General features: G+C 43.5%; 2 protein-coding genes and 1 pseudogene across 2 annotated transcripts; all 3 read left to right on the top strand.

Annotated features, from left to right (window-relative positions):
* Nucleotides 1-6,323: 6,323 nt before the first annotated feature.
* Nucleotides 6,324-9,185, top strand: LOC133916221 (ABC transporter I family member 20-like). Its single transcript, XM_062359803.1, has 7 exons — nt 6,324-6,573; nt 6,686-6,819; nt 6,966-7,085; nt 8,088-8,183; nt 8,274-8,426; nt 8,516-8,593; nt 8,674-9,185. The coding sequence occupies exons 1-7, from the start codon at nt 6,423-6,425 to the stop codon at nt 8,911-8,913; spliced, it is 972 nt and encodes a 323-aa protein (XP_062215787.1). The 5' UTR covers nt 6,324-6,422; the 3' UTR covers nt 8,914-9,185.
* A 646-nt stretch (nt 9,186-9,831) lies between these two features.
* Nucleotides 9,832-14,394, top strand: LOC133914746 (pentatricopeptide repeat-containing protein At1g56690, mitochondrial-like; annotated as a pseudogene).
* A 2,535-nt stretch (nt 14,395-16,929) lies between these two features.
* Nucleotides 16,930-18,589, top strand: LOC133916219 (aspartic proteinase nepenthesin-1-like). The gene has a single exon (XM_062359802.1). It carries the CDS (start codon nt 16,998-17,000, stop codon nt 18,351-18,353), a length of 1,356 nt encoding a protein of 451 aa, XP_062215786.1. The 5' UTR covers nt 16,930-16,997; the 3' UTR covers nt 18,354-18,589.
* The last annotated feature ends 6,445 nt before the right edge of the window (nt 18,590-25,034 follow it).

The raw sequence follows: 25,034 nt of genomic DNA, 5'->3' as shown, positions 1-25,034 counted from the left end.
TTGACCCGCGGATAGAACCACACATTAAGAATACATTTGTCACCTTCACGTCATCATCGAGGAACTACAGGAACAATTGATCCAAGAGAGAGCTAGAAATATCAGAAGATGCTACATCCCGCCTCACATGGCGGGTCATAGTAACAATTGAGAGTAATATCGATGTGATGTCGGTAGAGGATTTGATTTTGTATTTGACTTGTACTACTTTTCATTTCCTAAGGCATGTTAGGTGAAGCGCCAGTACATCACTAGGGGTATCATATATGCCATCGTTTATTCAGTTGACATGTTTATTATGATTGCTATGGAATGGTCATTGTATGAGTCGATGGTCCGAATAAAATCATAAAACAAAAATATGGTACATCAAAGCTATTATGACACTAGCAATAATATAGTAGCATGAAGAAAGACAATAACATAACACCATGAAACTAACAATGACATAGCCGCCTACAGGTTATCCCCTCTTAGGGATGAGGCCCCTGGTTGCATCCGTCCTTGGGACCCTGCGTCTCCTCTCTCTCACTTGGTTAGCTGAGTACGTCAGGTGGTCCGGTGGAATGATCAGTCGCTCAGGCCGTCTAGTAGACGTTGGAGTGGAGTACTCGTCCGGGGAGGGCTGTGTCCTCGGGAGTGGACTGCTAGGTAGCTATGATACACCGAGCTTGTCGCTCTATCCAAATATGAAGTCGTACCTAGGGAGCTGAGTAACATCCCTGCTAAGTAGCTCCATATAGCTACCCTGTGCCTCTACGTCCCGAAGATCGTCGATCTCTGCACATGGAACAATGAAGAAAATATGTTAGCATCGATAAACTGTGACATATATAACAATTTGTTATACATGAAGTGAGTGTCGTACCTGAGCCAGCGATGTGAGAACTTGAGGGACCTAGGTCCATGGAGAAAGGGTGTGTCACCCCGCTAGTGGCGTAGAAGCGATCACCGCCACAGGTGAGGGGTGGCCTGGACGTTGTGATGCCGTAGTAGGGGGTCACCGGCGCTGGAGAATGAAAGCCGAGGCAACATGCCACTGTACTAAGGTGACCAGCCCTGGTGAAGGACTGCCTCACCATAGTAGGGGTCGAAGAGGTAGTCAGGGTCGTAGATGTCCTCGACGGGTCGGTGGTGAAGGTCGGCTGTTCCGGTGGGTGCGGTGACTCGGTGAAGATGGTGGATGGGCATGCCGGGGTATAAGCTGACGCTCGTGGTCCCATCGTAACTTCCAATGATGAACTACAACTCATCGATCAAAAGACCTTGGCCACGTTCCGGATAATCTGACCAAAAGTCACGCTCATTTTGGCCTTGAGGACCTCACTACCATTGTTGAGCCGTAACTTCGGTGCACGTGCCTTGGTATCAATTTGGTGCAGTATGTCCCTCTACAAAGGAAAGCTTCATTTAATTATACAATTTTTTACAATCTATTGTAGTAAATGAGGACCCGTATAGTGTTATTCGTACCTCAAGAGAACTCACCTAGTCACTGTGTGTCGGGTATGTGTCACGCACGTACACCACTTGCCGTGGAAGCTCGGCTGATGTGTACGTGACCCACATCTACGTCTAAGGCATGAACCACAAGAGGTACTCCGCGTACGCCTCCTCAAAGTTTGGCCGATCCTCATCCACGATGTGCTCAACAACTTAGTCCCATTTGTCAATCCATCGCTGCACAAATGATACAAACGTGCTCGTGGAATGAGCCCCCCTCCGCGTCAACATGCAAAAACTTATATACGTGAAAACAGGTGTAGACGTGGGTCGTATAAAAATGTAATTACAACATTACACACCTATGTATATTGATAAGCACCGACCTAGTAACCTGTAGTGGGAACGCCTGGATATTTCCAAATTGCTGCATCACACAATGCGATGAGTACTCCTCGAAGTAGATATTGAAAATGAGGGTGTCAAACGTGAGCCAGTACTCCCGATCACGTAAGCAAAGCACCGAAAGTCCTAGCAGAGCGCGTCGATGTACCTCAACCTCCGTGTACGGCCTCTAGCGAACACAGTCCACTGTCAGCTCATCGAACTGGTGAACAGAATTTGGGTACATGAGGTGTGTCTGCATGCTGGACCAACTTGGCTGTGCAACCAAACTAAGTTAGAGGAACAAAAAGGAAGTAATGCACATATACGTAAACAAGTACCATAGCACTTACCCTACGTCTGCACCACAATGACCCCATGATCGGGCTATCGACGCTGTCCGCAGCGAACTGGTACACACTATGGTTGACAACGGGCCTACCAATGGTGATGCGTTCATACGACCACATTTGAAGCAGTAGGGGACACCCTGTGAGGATCGCGTTGATGTCGGTCTTCGTGCAGCCGTCGCATTGGCCGCGATACGTCGCAGCCAGCCCAACTGTACTGTGGAACCTCCCCACGGTCGATGTCCGCTACCTCTCTGGTGTAGGAGATCATGCTCCTTGAGACTATGTTAATGTGGGTCTCAATGAATATGACCCACCCGAACAACCATAGGAGGTACACCTATAGGTAACAAAAGACGTCCTCATCGTCAACTTGTGGGTGGATGTTATCTGCTTGTAAAAAAAAGAAACAAGTACCAATATCTTCATTCATTAGTAATGTAAAGGAGATGAGAATGTAGTACAAGACATACGTACAACAAACTGAACGAGAAAAGTATTCGTCGGTGGTGCTTCTCGATCCTTGGAAAATGCTTGAACGGGGCTATGTCATCCCTCCGTTCAACGACGGAGAAGCGGGCTAGTATCTCATCGTGCCAGCCCACGGCCACGTCTCTAGCCCCAACAACGGCACCCACGCAAGGCAGGCCCATTAGGAGCAAGACGTCCTCGAGCGTGGGCGCCATCTCACCGCACGGGAGGTGGAATGTGTGCGTCTCGGGATGCCACTTGTCAACGAGGGCTGCGAGGAGCACCCTGTCGTAGCTGAACCGTGTTGCCGCATCTGAGGCCCCTGCCAACGCGCCCACCTCCACCATCCCGCACAGCAGAAGTAGGCCAGCAACATGCAACCTGCAAACATAATACATTTAGAGACGAATACCGATAAAAATTGATATAAAATGTTAAATTCAAAATAGACAAACCTCATGATCCCTCGCTCATTAATCCTCATGAGCTCATCTGGCACACGAGGTCATAGTACCAGGACCTCCTCAGCTTGCACCATGGTGTGGTACAAACGGTGCATAACATCGAGCTCAAGGTCAAGTAGCTCTAGGTTCACCTATGTGTTCAAAGTTATTTACATTTGTATATGCAAAACAAATACAGAGTAAGAAGTGTCGACCACTCTAGACCTGGTCTAAATTGGTCTTTATTTATGAAAACTGAACAAGTAAACGTCCAACATATAACATGATATAATAAATTGTTCAGATTGTACATAAATATGTGAACAAATCACAACCTAACATGTTACAACCTCACACATAATGATAGTCTCAGTACTAAAATAATAAAGTACAATATTGCGCACATGAATATCCATCACACAACGAATTACAACATTAATCGATCTCAATGAGCCAACAGAGTTGACGACCAACGACCTCGAGGACGTCTCCCATCTGTAGTAGCACATGCGGCAATCACATGGGAGCATAGATTCTACAGTAGCATCGGCTTGTAGCAGGTACAAACACACCTATCACCAAAGATGATGCACTCGTGGATAACTCTCTCACGCTTGCCCCCTCTCCTTCCTTTATTCTTACATAGAATTTTGTATCTACGCTTTGTAGTTCCTATGATCTTCACCTGGTGTGTCTTTGTCTTCTCCGTCTTGTCTTCTATATAGTTAGTCATCTTCATCCCATAAATCAAACGAGTATCATTCAGTGCCATGTGTGCTACCACATAGCGGTCCCTAAAATACTTGCAGGTCCCTTGAAGTATAAACTCTACAATCCCCACCAGCGGCAACCCCTTCACACCTTTCATCTCCTGGTTGTAATCTTTTCTAAATGTAGTCATAATGTCGTACCTAGCCTCATTTGTGTCGTAGAGAAGAGCCTATTTCTTCTTCGACTCATTCTCAATCCACTCGCTAAATAACCTCGTAGATGACCCGATCCTTCACGTGATGCCAGTTTCATTGTCTGTTTGCAGGGACTCAAGCATCAAACTTCCGCTGCTGGTTTTGACTGCACAACCTCTTGAACATGTTCATGAGGTTTTTGTTCCTGAATTGGCGGAAGAAGTTTGCACCCAAATACCTCATGCACTACCTACTCTGCAGATCTGGCCACACAGGTCCAATCAAGCCATCATATGTTCCATTTTGCAAATCCTTAATTGCCGCGAGCATCCCAACATGCCGGTCATGTATAAGGCACACATTCAACCGAGTACCAATAGTTATCATCTTCACATAGTATGGGAACTAATACCAACTGCTGATGTTCTCACTCTCCACAAACGCAAAGGCCAATAGTACAATTTTATTGTTCCCATCAACCCCAATAGTAGTTAGGATCTGTTCCGTGTACTTGTCGGTAAGAAAAGTGTCGTCGATGCACAAGATAGGCCGGCAATGCTTGAAAGCTTCGATACATGCTCCTAATGCAAAGAAAGATCTCTTCAGGACGTACTTGCCAGGTTTGGACAACAATAAGTATTTATCAATGTCGTAATACATGCTAGGATTCCTTCGAGCAATGGTCTGCAACAAATGTTGTATATTGTCATATGACGCTTTGTAGGTCCCGAATCTCATCTCAGTTGCCTTCCTCTTCGCTCTCCATGCCTTATTGTATCTGATAATGTACTCGTACTTATTCTCAATTTGCTTGATTATGGATCTTGGTGTACTTATTCTCAATTTGCTTGATTATGGACCTTGGTTCGTAGTTCAGATTCTTCACAATCTGGACGTACATCATATTGACGATAAAAGCTAAGGTGACACCATCACCGGTCTGGGCATACATCACCGATCAGTTCGGATACTCCGATGAATATGCATCATCCGGATCGACATCATCCTCGTACTCTTCCTCATCACCCTCCTCCTTCGCGTATCCCTAACCATGCATCTCATCCACTGCATTCTTATTCTTCCATTGCACAAGTAACATAGGAGCCTAACATATGTGCATAACATCCTGCAAGTACCTCTTTCACACTAAATCTTCTCACAACGGGTACACCTCTTAGTACACACCATCTCTCACTCTGTTGCCCACAATGCTAACAACCATCTCTTGACCTCGGGGTCTATTTTGAAACCTTGCATCAACTAAGCGTACAAGTGTCTGATACTTTTGTGCATAAGTCTGAAGATACCCTTGTTCATAAAGTGAAATACGGATAAATACCACCCCTTCCAGACCATATAATATTTTACTATCCCCATTAAAAATCCTGCACTACCATATATCCAACATACATAGCAACTATCGATAAAAACACTAACATTGTTGCGACAGAACATACATAATTATGTAAAACTATATCTACAATGAAAAATTGATTACAAACATAGCCTAACATGTAATTTGTACTGCAAGAAAATATTTCCAGATTACTACATCAAACACCTCTAAATCATACATTTATCAAACCAGTTATGACTACACTATATCCAAATCATACATCTATTACCAAACGTATGTCTAAATACATCTAATTACTAAAAATATGTATAAAATGGATATAATCACTAAACTACATCTAACCCTAATTCTAAAACTAGATCTACATTCTAACCTATGTCTAGTGATTATCCTATCAGGTTTGTAAAAAAATTCTAGATATAGTATCTAACCTATATCAGAACCTAGCACTAATGGCTATCCTACTGGGTTTATAAAAAATTCAGAGAAAAAATCATACTCTTTCTCTGATAGGACTTCGCCGCACAATTTCCCCCTCTCCCCTCCCCTCCCCTCTCCTCCCTCACCTCTCCTCTCCTATCCTATCCTCTTGACTGTGTTGGTATGAAATGAGCAATTTACGTCGGCAAGGTTGACACGGCCGAATTAAATGAGTGGGTTCACAGCCACAGAGATATAACCCACTTAGCAGGTGAGACCTAGTTCTCATCCACTAAACGAGCAAGATATTCATCTCTCTGGTTATTTAATGTATTGAGCATAGGAGCTTATAAGTTCTCGTTCATTCAATGGATGATAGTATTCTATACAGACAATTTTTTCAACCAGATATGTATCTTTAAAAATATTATATTTATATATATATATTCTGACCTCTTCGCAAGTTCTGCGAGACGTGGCCGTGTGCTGTCCTCGGGTTCGAATTCGGAACCACGTCTCCCACGGCCCAACAACCACGCCACGGCGCATTCAAGTGAGGCGGCCCGCTACGACGCTTGTGTCCCCTCCCTCCTCTCCACCAACCAAACCAACTACTGCTCCTCCGGCCGCCGCGCGGCGAGAGGCCCCAATGGCGCCAACGGTGGAGATCAGCCACCTCTCCTTCACCTACCCTGGCATCGACGGCAGCCCGCCGCCCGGCGCGCCGCCGCTCATCGAGGACGTCTGCTTCTCCCTCGACGTCAGCCAACGATGCCTCCTCCTCGGCTCCAACGGCGCGGGTAGCCCCCCTAAACTCGCATTTTCCGGTTTCTCTCTCTATCTCTTCCCTTCGGTTCCTTTGTTCTCTGCCGTTTTGGTGTTGATTTGGCGGCGGCTTTGTCCGTGCGGTAGGCAAGACGACGATACTGAAGATATTGGGCGGGAAGCACATGGTGGATCCGAGCATGGTGCGGATCCTGGGCAGGTCCGCCTTCCACGACACGGCGCTCACCTCCTCCGGAGACCTATGCTACCTCGGTGGCGAGGTGAGCTGGTGATCCGAGAATTTTCATCTCGCTTTCACTCTCTCTTTCTCTCTCTTGTTGCAATTGTGAGCCCAGATATGTAATGGGCGTGCAGAATTATTGCGATTCGATGATCCAATGAATCTATTCTGTGTCAATGGGTGCAGTGGAGACGCGACGTGGCCTTCGCCGGCTACCAGGTGAATATTCAGATGGACATATCGGCGGAGAAGATGCTTTTTGGTGTTGCTGGTGTTGATCCAAAGAGGAGAGATGAGCTTATCAAGGCAAGTTAACTCCCATTTCAGTTAATTCACTTATAACAAATTCGTGGAAATACCCCCATTTTTCATGGAACAGCCACTTGTAAATTTCCAGACACTACGTTTGAGAAAACTGTGGTTGATACTTTGAACTTGATTGTTTTCATTCGTTTTTTATTATGTACCGACTGCTTATTCACCATCCCCTCCCCTCCCCCAATTTTTACATGTAGATCAGGTCTGAAATGTCATGTAGACTCCGTCTAAAATGTGTAATATGAACAAATATTTGTATGCTATATGGGGATTCAAAATCTGTTGCTCTGGACCTAGTACTTCTGCAATACTCTCCCAGTAATGGGCATTGTCATAGGACAGTCACATGCTCTCACAGGTCATCACCAACTGGAAAACAAAATTTTGTAAGCTATTTGTGTATTGATTAGCATCCCATATGCTTCCATTTTAGGTTCATCACTTAGTTGACATAGGTGTACTGCTCTCCTATAATGAGTGTATTATTTAGGAAAGTCAATCATCAAAATATGTAATATCAGCAGTCAATCTAATGGCATGATTGGCTCAGCTCATACTCTGATATACTAGCTGCAAGGGCTTTGGGGATGTCAAAGCACAGTGCTGAAAATATGAACTAATCCAATCTGCCCTGAGAGAAACAACAGGAACATCAAAATATTCATGTTTCATTACCCATGTAAACCCTTGGGAATAAAACTTAACCCATGTAAGCAACTTTGCTCTGCATGTACTTTAAGGTGAAATGAGCTGACACTTCTTTGTCCTTGATTAGAGTTGCATTATAGCCTACCTTAATTCGAGGTTATAGTAGACAATATAAATAGTCGAGCCCTAAAGATATTTGGTAAACTCAGTTTGCACTTCTTTGGAGGATGTGCTAGTAGATAATCTGATGTTGGCTCCAATAAGCCTACAAGCTAAGTCAATTGTGCCCTTAGGTTGAAGTAGCAGCCCATTTGACTCAACTCCCTCAGTGTCATTTTACAGATTTTGGATATTGACCTTGCCTGGCGCATGCACAAGGCATCAGATGGTCAGAGGAGACGAGTCCAGATTTGCATGGGACTTCTTAAGCCATTCAAGGTTTGTTTTCCCTTGTTATGTCATCAAAAGGATCTGTCATATCTACAGCCACATCATGAGATGTTATTAAGAAAAACAAATGCAATGCAGGTTCTCCTTCTTGATGAGATTACTGTTGATCTGGATGTGTTGGCAAGAGCAAATCTGTTGACATATCTAAAGAAGGAATGCGAGGAAAGAAGTGCAACAATCATCTATGCCACACATATTTTTGATGGCCTTGATGATTGGCCAACACACATTGTAAGCTTTTGTGCTATATTTGTAGTTTGTAAGGTCAGGAAACTCATGTGGACTTACAGACTGAGATTATTGTTGCTGTTGGATTTCAGGTTTACATTGCTCATGGGAAGCTGCAATTAGCACTGCCTTTGGATAAGGTTAAAGAAATGAGCCAGTTATCTCTCATGGTAAGTATCATCCATACGACAAAGTATGTTTTAGCACAGCATGGTCGTCCATCACCAGATTTGGTGCATTTGTATTTCAGAGAACAGTGGAGACCTGGTTGAGGAAAGAAAGAGATGAGGACAGGAGGAGGAGAAAGGAGCGAAAGGAGAAAGGCCTCCCGGAGTTCGACAAAGTTGTTGAGGGCAGCCGCGTTGTAGGAGATCCAGCAAAGAGCGCTGCTAGAGTAGTAAACAACGGGTGGGCAGCCGGAAGGCTCACCTCAACTATCGCAGGAGAGGAGAACTTCATTTTCAGCTCTAACAGCGTCCTTAGGCAATGATCTTATTTTGTAGTTTGGCTCTTGACCTCTTGTCTCTTGAAATGACGAATAACAAACAATCTTGTAGATCCAATAGATCACACCGCATAAGCTTTGAAATTAACAGCGAAAGTTCTTACAGCAAAGGAGAGGCACTGCCTTGTTGAATTAGCATCTTCGTGGTGCTGTATGTATGCGACAATATAATTGGATTCCAAATACTGGGTACATAATATCATTGTGTATTTAATTTATTTTCACAGATTTAATATTAATATATTTTTTATTTCTCACGATGATCTATTTTGCAACAAACCTCTACTTTTGTTCTTCACCGCTAATAGTGATGCTTCAAGATTTGTTAAATAGTTTTTAGAAGCATTGGACTATTTGACCATTTTTACAAAATTCCTGCGAAATCCTTGCATTAAACATGTCCTAAAAATTTCACATCATCTCAAAGAAAATAAACTTTTGTAAATAAATATTTACCGTGCATTTGTAGTCCTCACACTGCCTCACCGTATTAGATCATTCCAATCATATTCACTCCATTTCGTTTTCTTCTTGATTTCTCTCTTCATTCTTATTTATTTTTTATTTTTTTCTCATATCTAACAACTTTCTTTAAAAAAATTTATGAAAAAAAGAGAATACTATCTTAAAAAAAATAGTCTTAAAAATCCTTTCCTAACTAAAACGAAAAAATATATCTTCGCATCGCCTTAGCATTCTCTTACTCCCCCCTCCCCCCACCCCATCGTACAATGCCACAGGCCGCGAGTAAGCCAGCGTAGGCGCCAACTTCGTGCTGCTGGTTGCTCGCCATGCGCCTCCCGCCCGTCCGCTTCCTGCCGTCGAGCGCGGCGCCGGCGGTGGTGGACGCGAACGCGCGCATCGCCCGGCTGGCGCGCGCGGGGAACATGGAGGGCGCCCGCGATGATAGTTGGGTTTGGGCAGCGCAGAATGGTGGATGCTGCCAAGGCTGTCTTTGAGAGGATGCGTGAGAGAGATGATGGATCGTGGAGTGCAATCATCAAAGCATATGAGCAGAATGAATTCTTGATGGAGGCACTGTCTACCTTCCGTGAGATGTTGCGCAATGGTATCCGGCCAAACTACCCATCAGTCATCAGCATCCTCTCCTTATGTGCTGCGCTGGCTGTTCATGATTATGGTAGGGAGGTGCATGGTGCAATGCTGAGGTGCTCCTTTGACATGGACATCTTTGCCGTATCAGCACTAATCACAATGTACATCAAATGTGGGTATTTGGATAAGGACAGGAAGGTCTTCGACAAGTTTGAGCCCAAAGATGTTGTGATGTGGAACTCGATGATCACTGGTTATGCTCAACATGGGTTGGGGGAGGAAGCACTCCATATATTTGATGATATGGGGTTGGCTGGCATGGTGCCAGATGGAATTACATATATAGGGGCCCTTACAGCTTGTAGCTACACAGGAAAAGTTAAAGAGGGGAGGGATATTTTTAATTCTGTGGATACAAATTCTGCCATCATTTCAAAAGAACGATTTATGACCTCAATCTCAAAGAACTGAAGCTCCACGGGCGTAAGTATACCTAGAGCAATGAACAAGCGCAGCCCACCATGAGAAGAATCGATCGCTTCTTCTGCACTGCCGATTGGGACCTTCTCTTCCCTGCTGCACACCTCTCGGCACTGTCCTCAGATAGTTCGGACCATGGTCCACTGTTCCTCAATGGAGAAGCTCTGGTGCACAAATACACAGGTTTCCGCATGGAATCATTCTGAGTGTCTATGCCTGGGTTCCAGGAAGCTGTCCAAAATGCCTGGCAACAACCGGTCCTAGTCTCTGATGACATCCTCAAAATTCATGTCAAACTAAGCAGGACGGCGAAAGCGCTCAAGTGCTGGAGGAAACAGAACGTTGGGGATTTAAATTTACGTCTGCAAATAGCACGTGAGGTAATCCTCAAACTAGATACTGCACAAGAGGGCCGGTTGCTTTCTCAGGACGAAAGAGACCTTCGCAGGTGGCTTAAAGAAAGGGTGACCGGCCTTGCTGTCCTGCAAAAATCTTGTGCGAGACAATGAGCAAGATTGACGAGGATAAAATTGTCGGACGCCAACACAAAGTTCTTCCACATTTCGGCACATGCGAGGAGGAGAAAGAAATTCATCTAAACCTTAGCATCCAATGATGTCATGGCGGCCACCCAGTAGCAGAAAGAGATCTTATTGCATAAACACTTCACTGACCACCTAGGCACATACATACCACAGGAACTTGCCATCAACTGGGAAGCTTTGAACTACGAACCGTATGATTTGTCGGATTTGGAGGATCCTTTCAGTGAAGATGAAATACACAGTACCATCAATGAGTTGCACCCAGAAAAGGCACCGGGTCCCAATGGTTTTATTGGGCTGTTTTTCAAGAATTGCTGGGAATTATAAAGGATGACCTTGTACAAGCTTTAAACAGCTTCCATCGATTGGGCTCGGACAAACTGAACCTGATCAACGAGGCGCATATCATGTTGCTTCCTAAAAAAGAAGGAGCCCAATTGGTTTCTGATTACAGACCAATAAGTCTCATTAGCAGCATATCCAAAATCATCACGAAGATGCTTGCAAATAGACTTGCGCCCCATCTCCATGATTTGGTTCCCACATGCCAAAGCGCGTTTATAAAGAGACGTTGCATACATGACAACTTTCTGTATGTTCAGAATGTGATCAAAGAGCTTCACAAAGCGAAACGGCCGGCGCTCTTCGTCAAACTGGATATTTCCAAAGCTTTTGACTCCCTTAGCTGGCCTTTCCTACTTGAAGTCTTACAAGTGCTCGGTTTCGGTCAGAGGTGGAGGAACTGGGTCTCGGCAATTCTGGCGACCTCCTCCTCACGGGTTTTACTAAATGGGATTCCAGGCCCTGCTTTCCGGCATGCCAGAGGCCTTCGGCAAGGTGATCCTTTGTCGCCAATGCTTTTTATCCTGGCTATTGACCCCTTGCACAGACTAATCACCGCGGCAGCTAGAAACAACATCCTCAAACCTATCCTTCCGAGAGCGGCTCATCTTCGCTGCTCCCTTTACGCAGACGACGCCGCGATCTTTGCCAACCCTGATAGAGTGGAGCTCCATGCCCTCCGCATGATCTTGGACACTTTTGCCAAATGTTTAGGGCTCATAACAAATCTTGCGAAAATGGAAATTTTCCCAATCCGTTGCGGCGACATCAATATGGCCGATATAACAGTTGACTTCCCAGGGAAAATCAAATCTTTCCCTTGTAAGTATCTGGGACTCCCTCTTCATACAAGACGGTTACAAAAAGTTGATGTTCAACCGCTTATAGACAAGGTCGGAAGCAAGCTACCGGGCTGGCAAGGGAGGTTCTTCTCGATCGCAGGAAGGGAGACTCTAGTCAAAACTGTTCTCTCATCACAAACAACTTATCATCTTACCGTTCTTCCTCTCCAAAAATGGCTCCAAAAGAAGATTGATCGCATTCGACGGAGTTTCTTATGGAAGGGTGATGAACCCGACAAGGTCTGCGGAGGCCACTGTCTAGTGAATTGGACGACCATAACCAAACCGAAAGAGAACGGAGGTTTAGGTATTGTCGATCTAGAGAGATTTGCAAGGGCATTGCGTCTTCGTTGGCTCTGGTTCCTATGGCAAGATGAAGAGCGACCTTGGAAAGGGCTTCCTTTGCCATGTGATTAGACAGACCATGCCCTTTTCCATGCATCTACAATAGTTTCAGTGGGAAATGGAGAGAAAGCTTACTTCTGGAACTCTAGTTGGATTAATGGGAGGGCGCCTAGAAATATAGCCCCTTTAATCTTTGCCAAATCTCGGAGAAAGAATTTCTGTGTTAAAAAAGGGCTCCACAATCATCAATGGTTATCCTATCTGGAGGAAATCACCACGCAAGAGGAGCTATTACAGCTAACGGAACTCTGGGAACACATCCAACATTTCAACCTTGTGCAAGAGGTACCGGACCAAATCGTTTGGCGCTGGACGTCTAGTGGTCTGTACACGACGCGGAGTGCATACAGGGCTCAATTTCATGGATCCATGATGAAAAACAACATGAAAGCGCTGAGGAAAGCTAAAGTTCAACCAAAGTGTAAAACTTTCGCATGGATTCTTCTGCAAAAAAGATCCTGATAGTAGACAATTTGGCTAAAAGAGGATGGCCACATAACCAAGCCTGCAACCTTTGCGACCAAGAAAATGAGACCCCAGTTCATCTCTGTAAAGACTGTGTGTTCATAAAAGAGGTGTGGTCGCACCTCCTTCCCTTGATGCAGCTTAATAACTTACCGGGGATGGACCAGTTTCGCACCCTTACTGGTTGGTGGCGCGCGGCCGCAAGGAAGGTGGACAAAAATCACAGAAGCCAGTTCGATGGGCTTGTCATCACCCTTTGGTGGACCATTTGGAAGGAAAGAAACGCCATGATTTTCAAAAACACAAGCAGCTCGACCCGGGAGGTGGCCATTAAAATCAAAGAGGCTTTTGATCAATATCTGATAGCTGCAGGACTCAGATAGTTGGTGGACAGCCTTCTTCACCCCCCTTACTCTTTCTTTCTTCCAGTTGTTTTTTGTGATTCTTTCGTTGATGTTGTTCTGAAACCTCAGTTGTGCCAGGGCGACTTGCTCCGTTGTGAGCGTCCCCCGTTCTTGTCTATACTATTGTTGTAAGCTCTTGTTTCATTCCTTGTCTAATAAAATCGGCAAAGCTCTTGCCGTCTTTCCGAAAAAAAAAATTTCTGCCATCAGACCTGGAGTCGAGCATTATTATTGTATGGTTGATTTGCTTGGTCGAGCATGACCTGTGGGTGAAGCACTGGATTTGATAAAGACCATGCCAGTTGAACCAGATGCTGTCATCTGGGGAGCTCTGATGGGGGCCTGTAGGATGCACAAGAATGCTGCGATTGCTGAGGTTGCTGCTAAGAAGCTGTTAGAGCTAGAGCCTGGAAATGCTGGGCCATATGTCTTGCTCTCACATTTATACGTCCACCGGGAGGTGGGAAGATGCTTCTGAGATGCGGAAATTCATTAGTTCAAGGCATTTGAACAAGTCACCAGGCTGTAGTTGGATAGAATACGACAAGAGTGTGCATCTCTTCACGTCGGGTGACATATTAGCACATCCAGAGCATGCTATTATCCTTAACATGTTGGAGAAATTAGATGGGTTGTTGATGGAATCTGGATACTCAGCTGATGGAAGCTTTGTGCGTCATGATGTCGACAAGGAGCAAAAAGCTCATAGCTTGCAGTGTCACAGTGAGGCAGGCTGTGGCCTATGGACTCTTGAAAGTCCCGGAAGGAATGCTCATTCGTGTCATGAAGAACCTCAGAGTTTGTGGTGATTGCCACTCTGCAATAAAGTTGATTGCAAAGATAACTTCTCGGGAAATCATACTGAGAGATGCAAATAGATTCCATCATTTCAAAGATGGGTTTTGCTCATGCAGGGACTATTGGTGAGGTGAATGGTGTAGTAAATTCCTTTCTCCACATCATCTCTTTGATGATCCTTTCTTTTTGGTAAGTCTCAGTATCTTAAGACAACCTTTGGTTTTCCAAATCATAAATTAAATTGGCTATATTATAAATGCTTCCCATTAACTTCATCTATAAAAGGCCTCACTATACGTTGTTTAGTGATATCTCAAATCTTTATAGGAGACACATTCAGGATTCAAATTCCACGGAACATGAAGTACATCATCCGTTATCAGTACATGGTCACTTGTTCCCTAGAGTTACCTTTGCCACTGTTAACAGTATAATGCAGGCTGCTGCACTAAGCGACTTTGTATCTTAGAGGTCAGATTAAACTGAACGAGACAGATATATACTTGTTATTCTTTCAAAAAAACTTAGAGGTAAATCATTTTCTATTGCAGAGCCTCTGTTTTCAACAGGAGCATTTTATCATTTGAATTGGTACAGTCTGACAAAGAAATCTATGAGGTGACTTACTAGTATGTGTTATCTACTTAGTTCCATATTTCACTTGGAATTTGATGTGCATTTAGATGCATATTTTTCATTTCACATTAAACTTTTCCTCTGCAGATACCAATACCTAATATAATGCTCGGAAGCACAGATGTGGAATTTTAATATGTAGCATTTCAGCTCAAATTACTTAATATATTGCACTTAACTTCGTAGACACAAAGTTTGGGGAACAGTCACAACTCGCAACATGACAAAGGTCACGAATGTTCTGTGGTATCTCAACAACTGCACATTATGCAGGCTGTCTGATCAGACAATTACTTGCGGAGATTGTGCGTGGAGATTTCCTTATATTTCTTGAAATATAATCCTGCTGGCCAGCAGTGGATCCAGGTAAAGCAATTAGCTTTCTACATAAAAATGTAACCGTGTTGATTTGTATCTGATTACATCAATTTTTTCAACAATATCGACCAACTCCGAATTATTTCTTGTGCTAAGTATCTAAAGTTTCTGAAAAAGTATAATTTAGTTTTTTTGGGTGAAACCTGTTAGTTTGGTCTTTGTTTCAGAATATTTTACACCAGATTTATTGTCAAAACTGAATTCATCGTGCTGATTCATGAATTGTCACATACCGTTTTTTAGGGAAGTCAGGTGCCAGTTTGATACATTTATAATTCTAATTCGTAAATCTAAAAGGTACACCAATTTTGATGATAGAGTTGGAGTTATCACCGTCATTTGAAAATTTACTTGAATTGAAGAAAATTTCAACTGTTATAACTGTAACCAGCATCAGAATATTTTTCCCAAGAGTTCAAAAGGGAAAGATACAAGTGCCTTAGTTCCAAGGATGACTGCAACTTGCAATCAAGACAAACTTGTACAACTTTTGTGAACCTAATTACTTAGATGAACCGGTCAGCTATAAACCCACATTGTCAATCTGCAATTTCCATGTTCCACTGCATTAAGGTTCCACCCACTCCCGAGTCTAGACCCTTTTTCCTTTCTATTCAACCACTTTTTTGTCAAGTGGGAAGAAGAAATGCCTGCATTCTTATTTCCTACTTTCCTTTCGTTTTCAGGATGTACATTGTTTGATATGGTATTATCATTTACTAGCGTATCAATCCGTGCGACTGCACATGCTAGAAATTTAGTTTACGGTTGAATTGTAGATATTTGTGTTAATAATGGTTGTATGCTAAGATATATCAATTATTTATATTTAAATATTAGAATGTAAAATATAAATATAATTTTTGTTCATAATATTGGAATCATGTTTATTATTTGTAAATAGATCTAATTTATAATTTTCATTTTATGTGTTATGCAAATTGATTTTTATTTGTTTCTTGATTTTTTGAAATTATTATTATTATTATTGTCATCACCTTATCTCATATTATTTTTTTGAAATACATTATAAATTATTTTATATTATTTTTGTGTGATAATCCGTAATATGTTTGTGTTCTGTTGTCTCAATTTTGTAATGTTTGATTATAATTAATTTGGAAAAGTGTGTTGATTGCTAACGTAACTAAGTTGAAGTTTGCTAACGTAACCTTGTTGGACAAATGATATTTACAAAAAAAAGGGAAAGAAAGGCAAGGCAAGAAGTAATCTTGAGGCTGGATTCTATGATTTTTTTAATCTTTTATGTTGTTTCGTCTAGTTGTTGATCTATGGCTACAGTTAGTCAATCAATTAATTCAACGATTAGATGTTTTACTTTTTTATGAGAATTTTTAGAATTTTTTTAGAATTAATATGGAGATAGCAAAAGGAGCTTCTAATTAATAAATATAAGATTGACCGGGTCAGTGACGATGACCATGGACATTTGAGCACGTCCACGTCAAAAGGAGCACGCCAGTAACACGTTATAGAGTGGGCGTTTATACCCTCGTACGCGTGAAAGACCAAACACCTATTGGGATTGGATTAAGGAAAAAGATCGGTCCATGACGCTTTCAATTTCTTCATTTTTTTTAACAAGGCTGCAAATAGTGCAACACAAATCTTTCATATATAGAGAGCCCCCCTCTCCATTTAGATTATTCTCGTGCAAATAATTCATACTGCAGTTGCAGGAACCGAATCAAGTGCAAATGAAGCAGCTTCAGAAGATAGCTATCGTACCGCTTTTGTTCGAAAAGACAGTTCTCCTACTGCCGTTCCTTGCACTGATCATATCTTGCTGCGATGCGGCAGCCCTGAGGCTGCACGCTACCCACGCCGACGCTGGCCGCGGCCTCACCAACCGCGAGCTGCTGCACCGCATGGCCGTGCGGAGCAAGGCTCGTGCTGTGCGGCTGCTTTCGGGCCGCGCTGCGAGCGCCCGCGTAGACCCGGGACCTTACACCGACGGCGTCCCCGATACGGAGTACCTGGTGCACCTGGCCGTCGGCACGCCGCCGCAGCCCGTGCAGCTCATCCTCGACACTGGGAGCGACCTCGTCTGGACGCAGTGCCAGCCGTGCCAAGCCTGCTTCGACCAGACGCTCCCCTACTTCGACACGTTCAACTCCTCCACGTTCGCCTTGCTCTCATGCCACTTGCCCATGTGTCACAACCTGCCCTGGTCTTCCTGCGGCAAGCAGAACTGGGGCAACAACACGTGTGTCTACGTCTACTCCTACGGCGACAACTCCATAACGACCGGCCACCTCGACGCTGATACCTTCACATTCGCGGCCGCCGATGGCACCGGCCAGGCCTCCGTACCCGGCCTGGCCTTCGGTTGCGGTCTCTTCAACAACGGAATTTTCAGGTCCAACGAGACCGGCATCGCCGGCTTTGGCCGCGGCGCGTTGTCCCTGCCGTCGCAGCTCAAAGTGGAAAACTTCTCCTACTGTTTCACTGCCATAACGGGATCGGAACCTAGCACCGTCCTGCTCGGCGCTCCGACCAACCTCTACAGCAACGCCGGTGTCGTCGTCCAGTCTACTCCTCTCATCCAAAACTCTTCGTCATCTCTCAGCGCGTATTATATCTCCCTCAAGGGCATAACGGTCGGCTCGACGAGGCTGCCGATCCCGGAGTCGGCGTTCGCGCTGAAGCAGGACGGGACGGGCGGCACGATCATCGACTCCGGCACCGGCATGACGTCTCTGCCCCAAGACGCGTACAAGCTCGTGCACGACGCGTTCGTCGCCCAGGTGAAGCTCCCTGTGCGCAACTCGACGGCTTCGTCGTTCACCCAGCTTTGCTTCTCGGCGCCACCGCGGGCGAAGCCTGACGTGCCGAAGCTGGTGCTGCACTTTGAGGCCGCTACGCTGGACTTGCCGCGGGAGAACTACATGTTTGAGATCGAAGACACGGGGGGCAGCTTCACCTGCCTTGCGATCAACGCTGGGGATGGCCTGACCATCATAGGCAACTATCAGCAGCAGAACATGCACGTACTCTACGACCTGGCCAATAACAAGTTATCCTTCGTCCCTGCTCAATGCAATCGGCTTTAGCCGTGCTCTGGCGCATCGTGTCCTGTTCCGGCCCCAGTGTACGTTTGCGTTGTGCTTACATTTCCAAATTTCCCCTTCAATTTCGTATATGGTGGTAACTGGATGCATACATAAGTTATATAACCATAAGGGTGATGCTAGTGATACGCTCTAAAGACAATCAAGGAGATGAATGCATCACCTATTTGTTTAGATAGGATTATTGAATAATTATCATCTGCATTGATCAACAGTTATATGATTTGCTTGTAAAGCTCTTTGTTTACCTTGTGATGCTATTCTATATCCTTAATCCTATATGTTATTAGAGCGGTAATGGTTCATATATAGATTAACATATATATTAGTTGACGATTATGTTTCACATATCATAGATATGGTTATATCAAATAACAATATAGACGTTATGACATATGCTATAGATAATGTTGGATTGACCCACCTTGAGACATTTATGTGATTCTTATATGTTTAAGTGCTATCAGTTGGTCTCAGATGATATAGCAACAAGGTCGTCAAACGCTACTCCGTAATAGGTAGCCATAAAGGTAGCTTTCAGATGTATCATTATACAATCACGGATGTAAGCGATTAAGATGTAATTTGTCTGTCCTATCTCCAGTGTGATTGAGTCAAACATGAGTTGAGTAATCCACTAAGTATAAAATTGAGTAAATGGCCAAGCCACAAAAGGATCTATCTCGTCTTAAGCTTACTGATATTGAGGCAAAGGAATCGTTGTTGGTGTACATCAAGGTACAACCGATACGATCTTTGTATGTATTTCGGGATCGCTATGCCTTGCTAGGGACCATTGCCGACCCAACTATCGAAAAAGAGTTCTTGAGTCATGTCTTTACACAAGAACTTACAAGCATGTAGGTTTACACACTTAATGGATTGGAACAACTAATTGAAATCAGATTCAAAGTGAATTTACTCAGATAATGATGTGGAATGGTTAAGAGTCCTAATATTGGTTCCTAATGTAGGGATCAATTAGTGAGCTACATTTAAAGAGGGGCCCGTTCAGTCATGGCCTTGTGGGTGGATGACATAAACCACATCAAAACCCTAGCCAACCCTTGCCGTACACTCTAGTATCAACGCACCAACGTACGGTGTTCCACCTCTGAACACATGGATGCTCGTTCTTTAAAAAAAGATTAAAAAATAGCTTACTAGCCATTCGCTGGAGTTCCGATTGTGTACCGTAGAGGAGTTTTTTAGCCTATACCCTATGTTTCATTACTTGCCAAATATTAGCATGTTTGGCAAACGAGTTGCTCAACACAAGTCCGTGTATAGGTTTTTATATATATAGAAAAATTAGGTGGATACCATTGTAAAGATATCTATATTGAAAAATATTATTAACTGTGAGGATGACATGTGGACCATGAGACCACATGCCATATTTGCTAACTAGGGACTTAAATCAAAAGCCAAGAAAGAAAATAGTCTTGCATTTCTAGTTAAAATTTATCGATCAGGCCTTGTTACAGAAGAGGAATTGTATATCATTGACTGCAATAAAAAATGGAAGTGAATCTCATACATTGAGCGGTTGTGCCAGGAATCAACTCACCAGTCATTATTCCCATCATTCCCCATGTTTAGCTACGAGATAGTAAGTTGTTGATGATTTGTGAATCACCGATCTAACAAACTTATTGAAGAGGTAGGCACTACTACACAATAGTACATCACTGTCAGCTCCAAAACCCCCTTCACTTCTGGTTTTGGAGCCGGTAGTGGGTAACGAGCAGTGATAGTCAGGGACTATCACTGTCGGCTCCATAGACCGGTAGTGAAAATGATTATCACTGCCAGCTGAAGGATTCAGCCGGCAGTGATTCCTTGGGTGTCACTGCCAGTTGGTGGTTTCAGCCGACAGTGTTGTGCCTCCCCCATCTACTCCGGTCCTATCCTTCCTCTCTCCTCGATCTCTCCATCTCTCTCCCACTCAATACATGCATACAATGAGACATGTATAATATAAACCAATAATAAAGGCACATTCATTAATACATAGTAATTTATGTCACACATATATATATAATAGATCTTACAGGTCACCCCCGAAAAGTTGGTCAAGTTGACCAGTCCAATATCCCTCTACCTCTCACGCGATGAGGACCTCGTCTTCGCACGGACGGCTGACGACTTGTGTATGTGCGGGGACGCGAGGGGCCGATGGTGGTGGAGCGGAGGACCCGTCCATGCCTGATCGATCGCAACATCGCCTAAGCTCCAGGCTCATCGGCGTGTCAAAGACATTGAAGTCTGACAACAGATCATATGCAACCACCATACAACGAAGAGTCTATTATTTGATTGGTCCGCATCAGATTATGGAGATAATTATATACGACTACAAGCTCGACTGGGATAATGAAAAGACGTGCAAGGTGCATGTGTAATAACCATCCCAGACGATCTTTGCAGTCGTATGTATGGTAAATAGTTCTCCAATTTCATCATTTAAAAAAACTAAAACAAGTAAGAAAGCAGTGCAATTTTCAATGGCTGAGTTTTGAATGAACTTAAAAATATGTCAGCTAGTTGATTGAAGTTCCCTTCCTGTCATGTCCTAAACAACCGCATAACTTGGGATATACAACAACATAAGCAAGTAATCCCATATTTACTTTCTCATTGCTGAAAGGATCATATAGCTCTTTTTAACTGAGAACATTGATGCATCCTTTACATTAACAAGCATGACTTAGTTTGATAGAGCGTTAAAATAAATATGGGGGAAATTGAAAAGGAGACTAAACATTGTAATAGTCTTACACTCAAGTTCACCACTTATGAAGAAACATGGGAGCATTGGAATATGACACATGCATATGTTCAGTTGAAATTGGACTAGTTTTACAAATTATGGTTCTACCTACTTATTAAATTGCTACAAAATCTAACTCGGAGTGCAAATAGTTGTCCATCAGGCCAATACACATAATAAATATCATGAACACATCCAGCACCCAACAGGCAAGAAAATACAGTTGACTTCATGAATTTTATGTGCTATTAAAGATGAATTTCATCTTCCTATCTATGGCAAAACATCCATCAAACATGCATAAGTGCACAAAAGCATTCATTCAGAAAATCTGTACAAGCAACAGCCTGTGGTCTACATCAGTACGAGGTCGCAGGAAACTGATGGACAAGAAGAAGAGAGGAAAGGAGAGAAGAAGAGAGGAGAGGAGGAGGATGGCGGGAGATGTTGTCACTAACCATGGGAGTGAAGAAGGAGAGGACGGCGGGGCTCCTGGGACAGCGGGGCTCCGGGATGGGGACAACAGCGTTGAGGCTCCGGGACAAGGACAGCGACGTCGGGGCTCCAGGACGGGGACGGTGGCGTCCGGGCTCCGGGATGGGGATGGCGGTGTTGGTGAGGGCGCGAGGAAGGGAAAAAAATTTCTAAGTGTCAGAAGGTGCGATGCATCGAGCAGTATTATAGGGGGAGGACTTTCACTGCTGGCTGAAGAAGTCCACCGATAGTGAAAGGTGACCTTCACTGCCAGCTCAATAAGACAACCGGTAGTAAAAGTGGTTTCACAGCGAGTTGAATATGTGCACCAGAAGTGAAACCCCTTTCACTGCAGGTGCGGGGAGCAAAAAAAAAATTCATTTGGCTGCGCGCGCTGAGACTTGAACCCATGATCTGCTCCAAGTAAAACTGAACAAACCTCTATGCTACTTGAATGTTTTCGATTGATTTTTTACTATATGTATTTATTAATATTATGTTAACCTAAAATCCTAATACATATTTATTTAAATTAGAAATTGAAGCTTCCATAACATAAGTGAGGTATAATTGCATCTAAAATAAATTCATACATAGTAATTAATACAATTTAGCTACTTTGGCTTAACGATTCGTTCTTCATTATGATCACGACGTACATAGGGAGGTTCGTCGGTGTCTTTCATGGGACCTAGGTCAACGTCCTCTCCGAAAGGAGGTAGCGCATTGAATTGATTGTAGTCTTTCTCGCCAACAACATTCTCCACTCTGACAATCTTTCTTTTTCCTTGAAGAACCACGTGTCGCTCATCCTTGTTAGTTGGTCCAGGTCCTTTACATAGAAGACTTGCATAACATTATTTGCAAGTACGAATGGTTCTTCTCTGTATCCAACGAGTTTTTGGTCCACTGTAGTCATACCGTACTTGTCAATCTTCACACCCCCTGGGAGTCTGACCCATTGACACCAGAAAAGAGGAACCTTTAATACTCCATAGTGGAGCTCCCGGATCTCCACTATGAATAAGTTGTAGGTCTCCCTATTTCCATTGCAGTCGTAGGCATCTATACGAACACCGCTATTTTGGTTGACGCTCTTATTATCCTGAGCTCTCATATAAAATGTATAGCCATTTATGTCGTAACCTTGGAATGTGAGGATTGTAGTTGACGGTCTGTGAGCTAACACATGCAACTGAGCACACTCTATCTGCTTATCCATTACCTATCTACGTAACCAGGTGCCAAAATGTGAAGGTGATATGCCCTAGAGGCAATCATAGAGATGATTGTATCACATGTCTATGTTCATGTACTATCGAATAATATGTTATTCCAAGAATAACTATCGTTTATATTGATTGATAAGTATGTGACTTGTTCATGAAACTCTTTGTTTATTTCATGATGTTATTCTTAGTCGATCCCTGGTCGCATATCATTGTGATGATACATAAGACCAACACATGTATTGATTGATGATCACGTTTCATGGATCATAGGTATAGAGATATCAGGTCAATAATGTGGATATTTATGTTAGAGAACATGATATTGGATAGACCCACCTTGAGATACTGCTGGAATTATTATTTATGATGTGACATCAGTTGTTATCTCAAATGGTGTACCTGCAGGATCCTTAGACCTGAGATCGTTATTGATTCCCAGAATGTGTAGTGGCATACTTTGAGACTGCCAAGCGCTATTCCGTAACTGGATAGTCATAAAGGTAGTTTTCGGGTTTGTCATGAAACATGTCGTGGGGTATGAGTGATCAAGATGGAATTTTCCCCTCTTTGATGATAGGAGAGATATCTCTGGGCCCCTCGAGGTAGTTAGATTGAGAAAGTGCATGGTCATGCCAATATGATTAAAGAGTCAATCATGATGAATCCACTACTTGATCGAGTGAATAGTCAAGCTATCATAAGGGTGGCACATATCTCACCTTGAGCTTGACTGGTATCATGAGGTGAAGAGATCAGTGCATGTGTATATCAAGGTTCAACTGATATGATCTTTTATTTTTACTCAGGAGTCAACATGTCTTGCTAAGGATCACTATTGATTTTGGTTTGGAAAGGGGTTTCCGAGTCGTAGCCGTTTGTACATGAACCTAATGGGTCACACACTTAATGGGTTGGAATCCTACTAGCATGATTTCCTGTATGAATGCGGTAGAAATTTTTTGTTTTAGGCTAGTGTAGCTTACCTGTTACCCAACAAAATGATCCGGTGCTCTCGTGTGATCCAAACATCAGACTTTCCTGGGTTTCTGGTGTGTAGCATGGTCTGGTGTTCTTCGACATACGGGTCCACTATAACTGATTGTTGCAGAACTGTGAAATGTGCTTGTATGAATGAAACAGGGTTGTCGGTGCAGAATGAGTTTGCACATATCGTCCCTTTCCCCTGTAGCCTCCCCTCATGGTGAGATACAGGCACACCAATCTATTTGAAATTCATGTAGTCGACATAGAAATCAATGACCTCCTCGGTTCCCCAGCCCTCGACTATGCATCCTTCTGGTCAATTTTGGTTACAAACAATTTTTTCAGAACTCCCATGAACCTCTCGAAAGGGTACATCTGATGCAGAAACACGGTCCAAGAATCCATATCTCTTTCACAATGTGAACAATAAGATGCGCCATGATATAAAAAAACGATGGAGGGAACAATGCCTCAAGCTGGGATAGAGTTTCGACCACGTCTTCCTGCAGCTTATCTAGCTTGGTCGGATCGATGGCCTTCTGTGATATCGCGTTGAAGAATGAACATAGCTTTATGATTGGGTTTCGGACCTTCAGCGGTAGAATACCTCTAATTGCAATTGAAAGCATCTATGTCATCATCACATGATAATCATGAGACTTCATGCCAGTTAATTTCAAGTCTTTCATGTTTACTAGTCTCTTTAGGTTAGCGAAGTGACTGGATGGAACTTTGATTCCATGCAAGCACTTGCATATTACAATTTTCGCCGCCTTGCTCAAATTGTTGCTAGCGGGACCAAGATATTTGTTGCCCTCTTCTATAGCTTCGGGATGTAGATCCTGTCTGAGTTTCAAACATATCAAGTCCTTCTATGCTTGGAGTGTATCCTTTGTTTTGCCAGGTATGTCTAGTAATGTACCAATCAAGCTGTCACACATCTTCTCAATGTACATGGCATCGATTGCGTGTTAAACCACCAAATCCGGCCAATATGCTAAGTCATAAAAGACATATTTCTTTTTGAACATAGGAGCTCTAAGATTAGATTTCAAAACCGGTGTACTCCCGTGTCGCTTTCCAAGGATAACCCTAAGTCCTTTTATCATGTCATATACCTGTCTCCCAGTGCGATGCTTCGGAGGTGATCGAGTCTCAACTTTCCCATCAAAAGCTCTCCTGTTGTTGTAGTACGTGTGA

Source organism: Phragmites australis, chromosome 4, assembly GCF_958298935.1.
Source record: "Phragmites australis chromosome 4, lpPhrAust1.1, whole genome shotgun sequence".
Taxonomy (NCBI): domain Eukaryota; kingdom Viridiplantae; phylum Streptophyta; class Magnoliopsida; order Poales; family Poaceae; genus Phragmites; species Phragmites australis.
Note: the sequence above shows the minus strand (reverse complement) of the source record. Positions and strands in the feature narration are given on the sequence as shown.

Bases quoted from the DNA above. Each gene is read 5' to 3' on its own strand.
- LOC133916219 (XM_062359802.1), top strand. From the start codon at position 16,998: ATGAAGCAGCTTCAGAAGATAGCTATCGTACCGCTTTTGTTCGAAAAG.
- LOC133916221 (XM_062359803.1), top strand. From the start codon at position 6,423: ATGGCGCCAACGGTGGAGATCAGCCACCTCTCCTTCACCTACCCTGGC. The intron at 6,574-6,685 runs GTAGCCCCCCTA...TCCGTGCGGTAG, and splicing joins CCTCGGCTCCAACGGCGCGG to GCAAGACGACGATACTGAAG. The intron at 8,594-8,673 runs GTAAGTATCATC...TTTGTATTTCAG, and splicing joins TGAGCCAGTTATCTCTCATG to AGAACAGTGGAGACCTGGTT.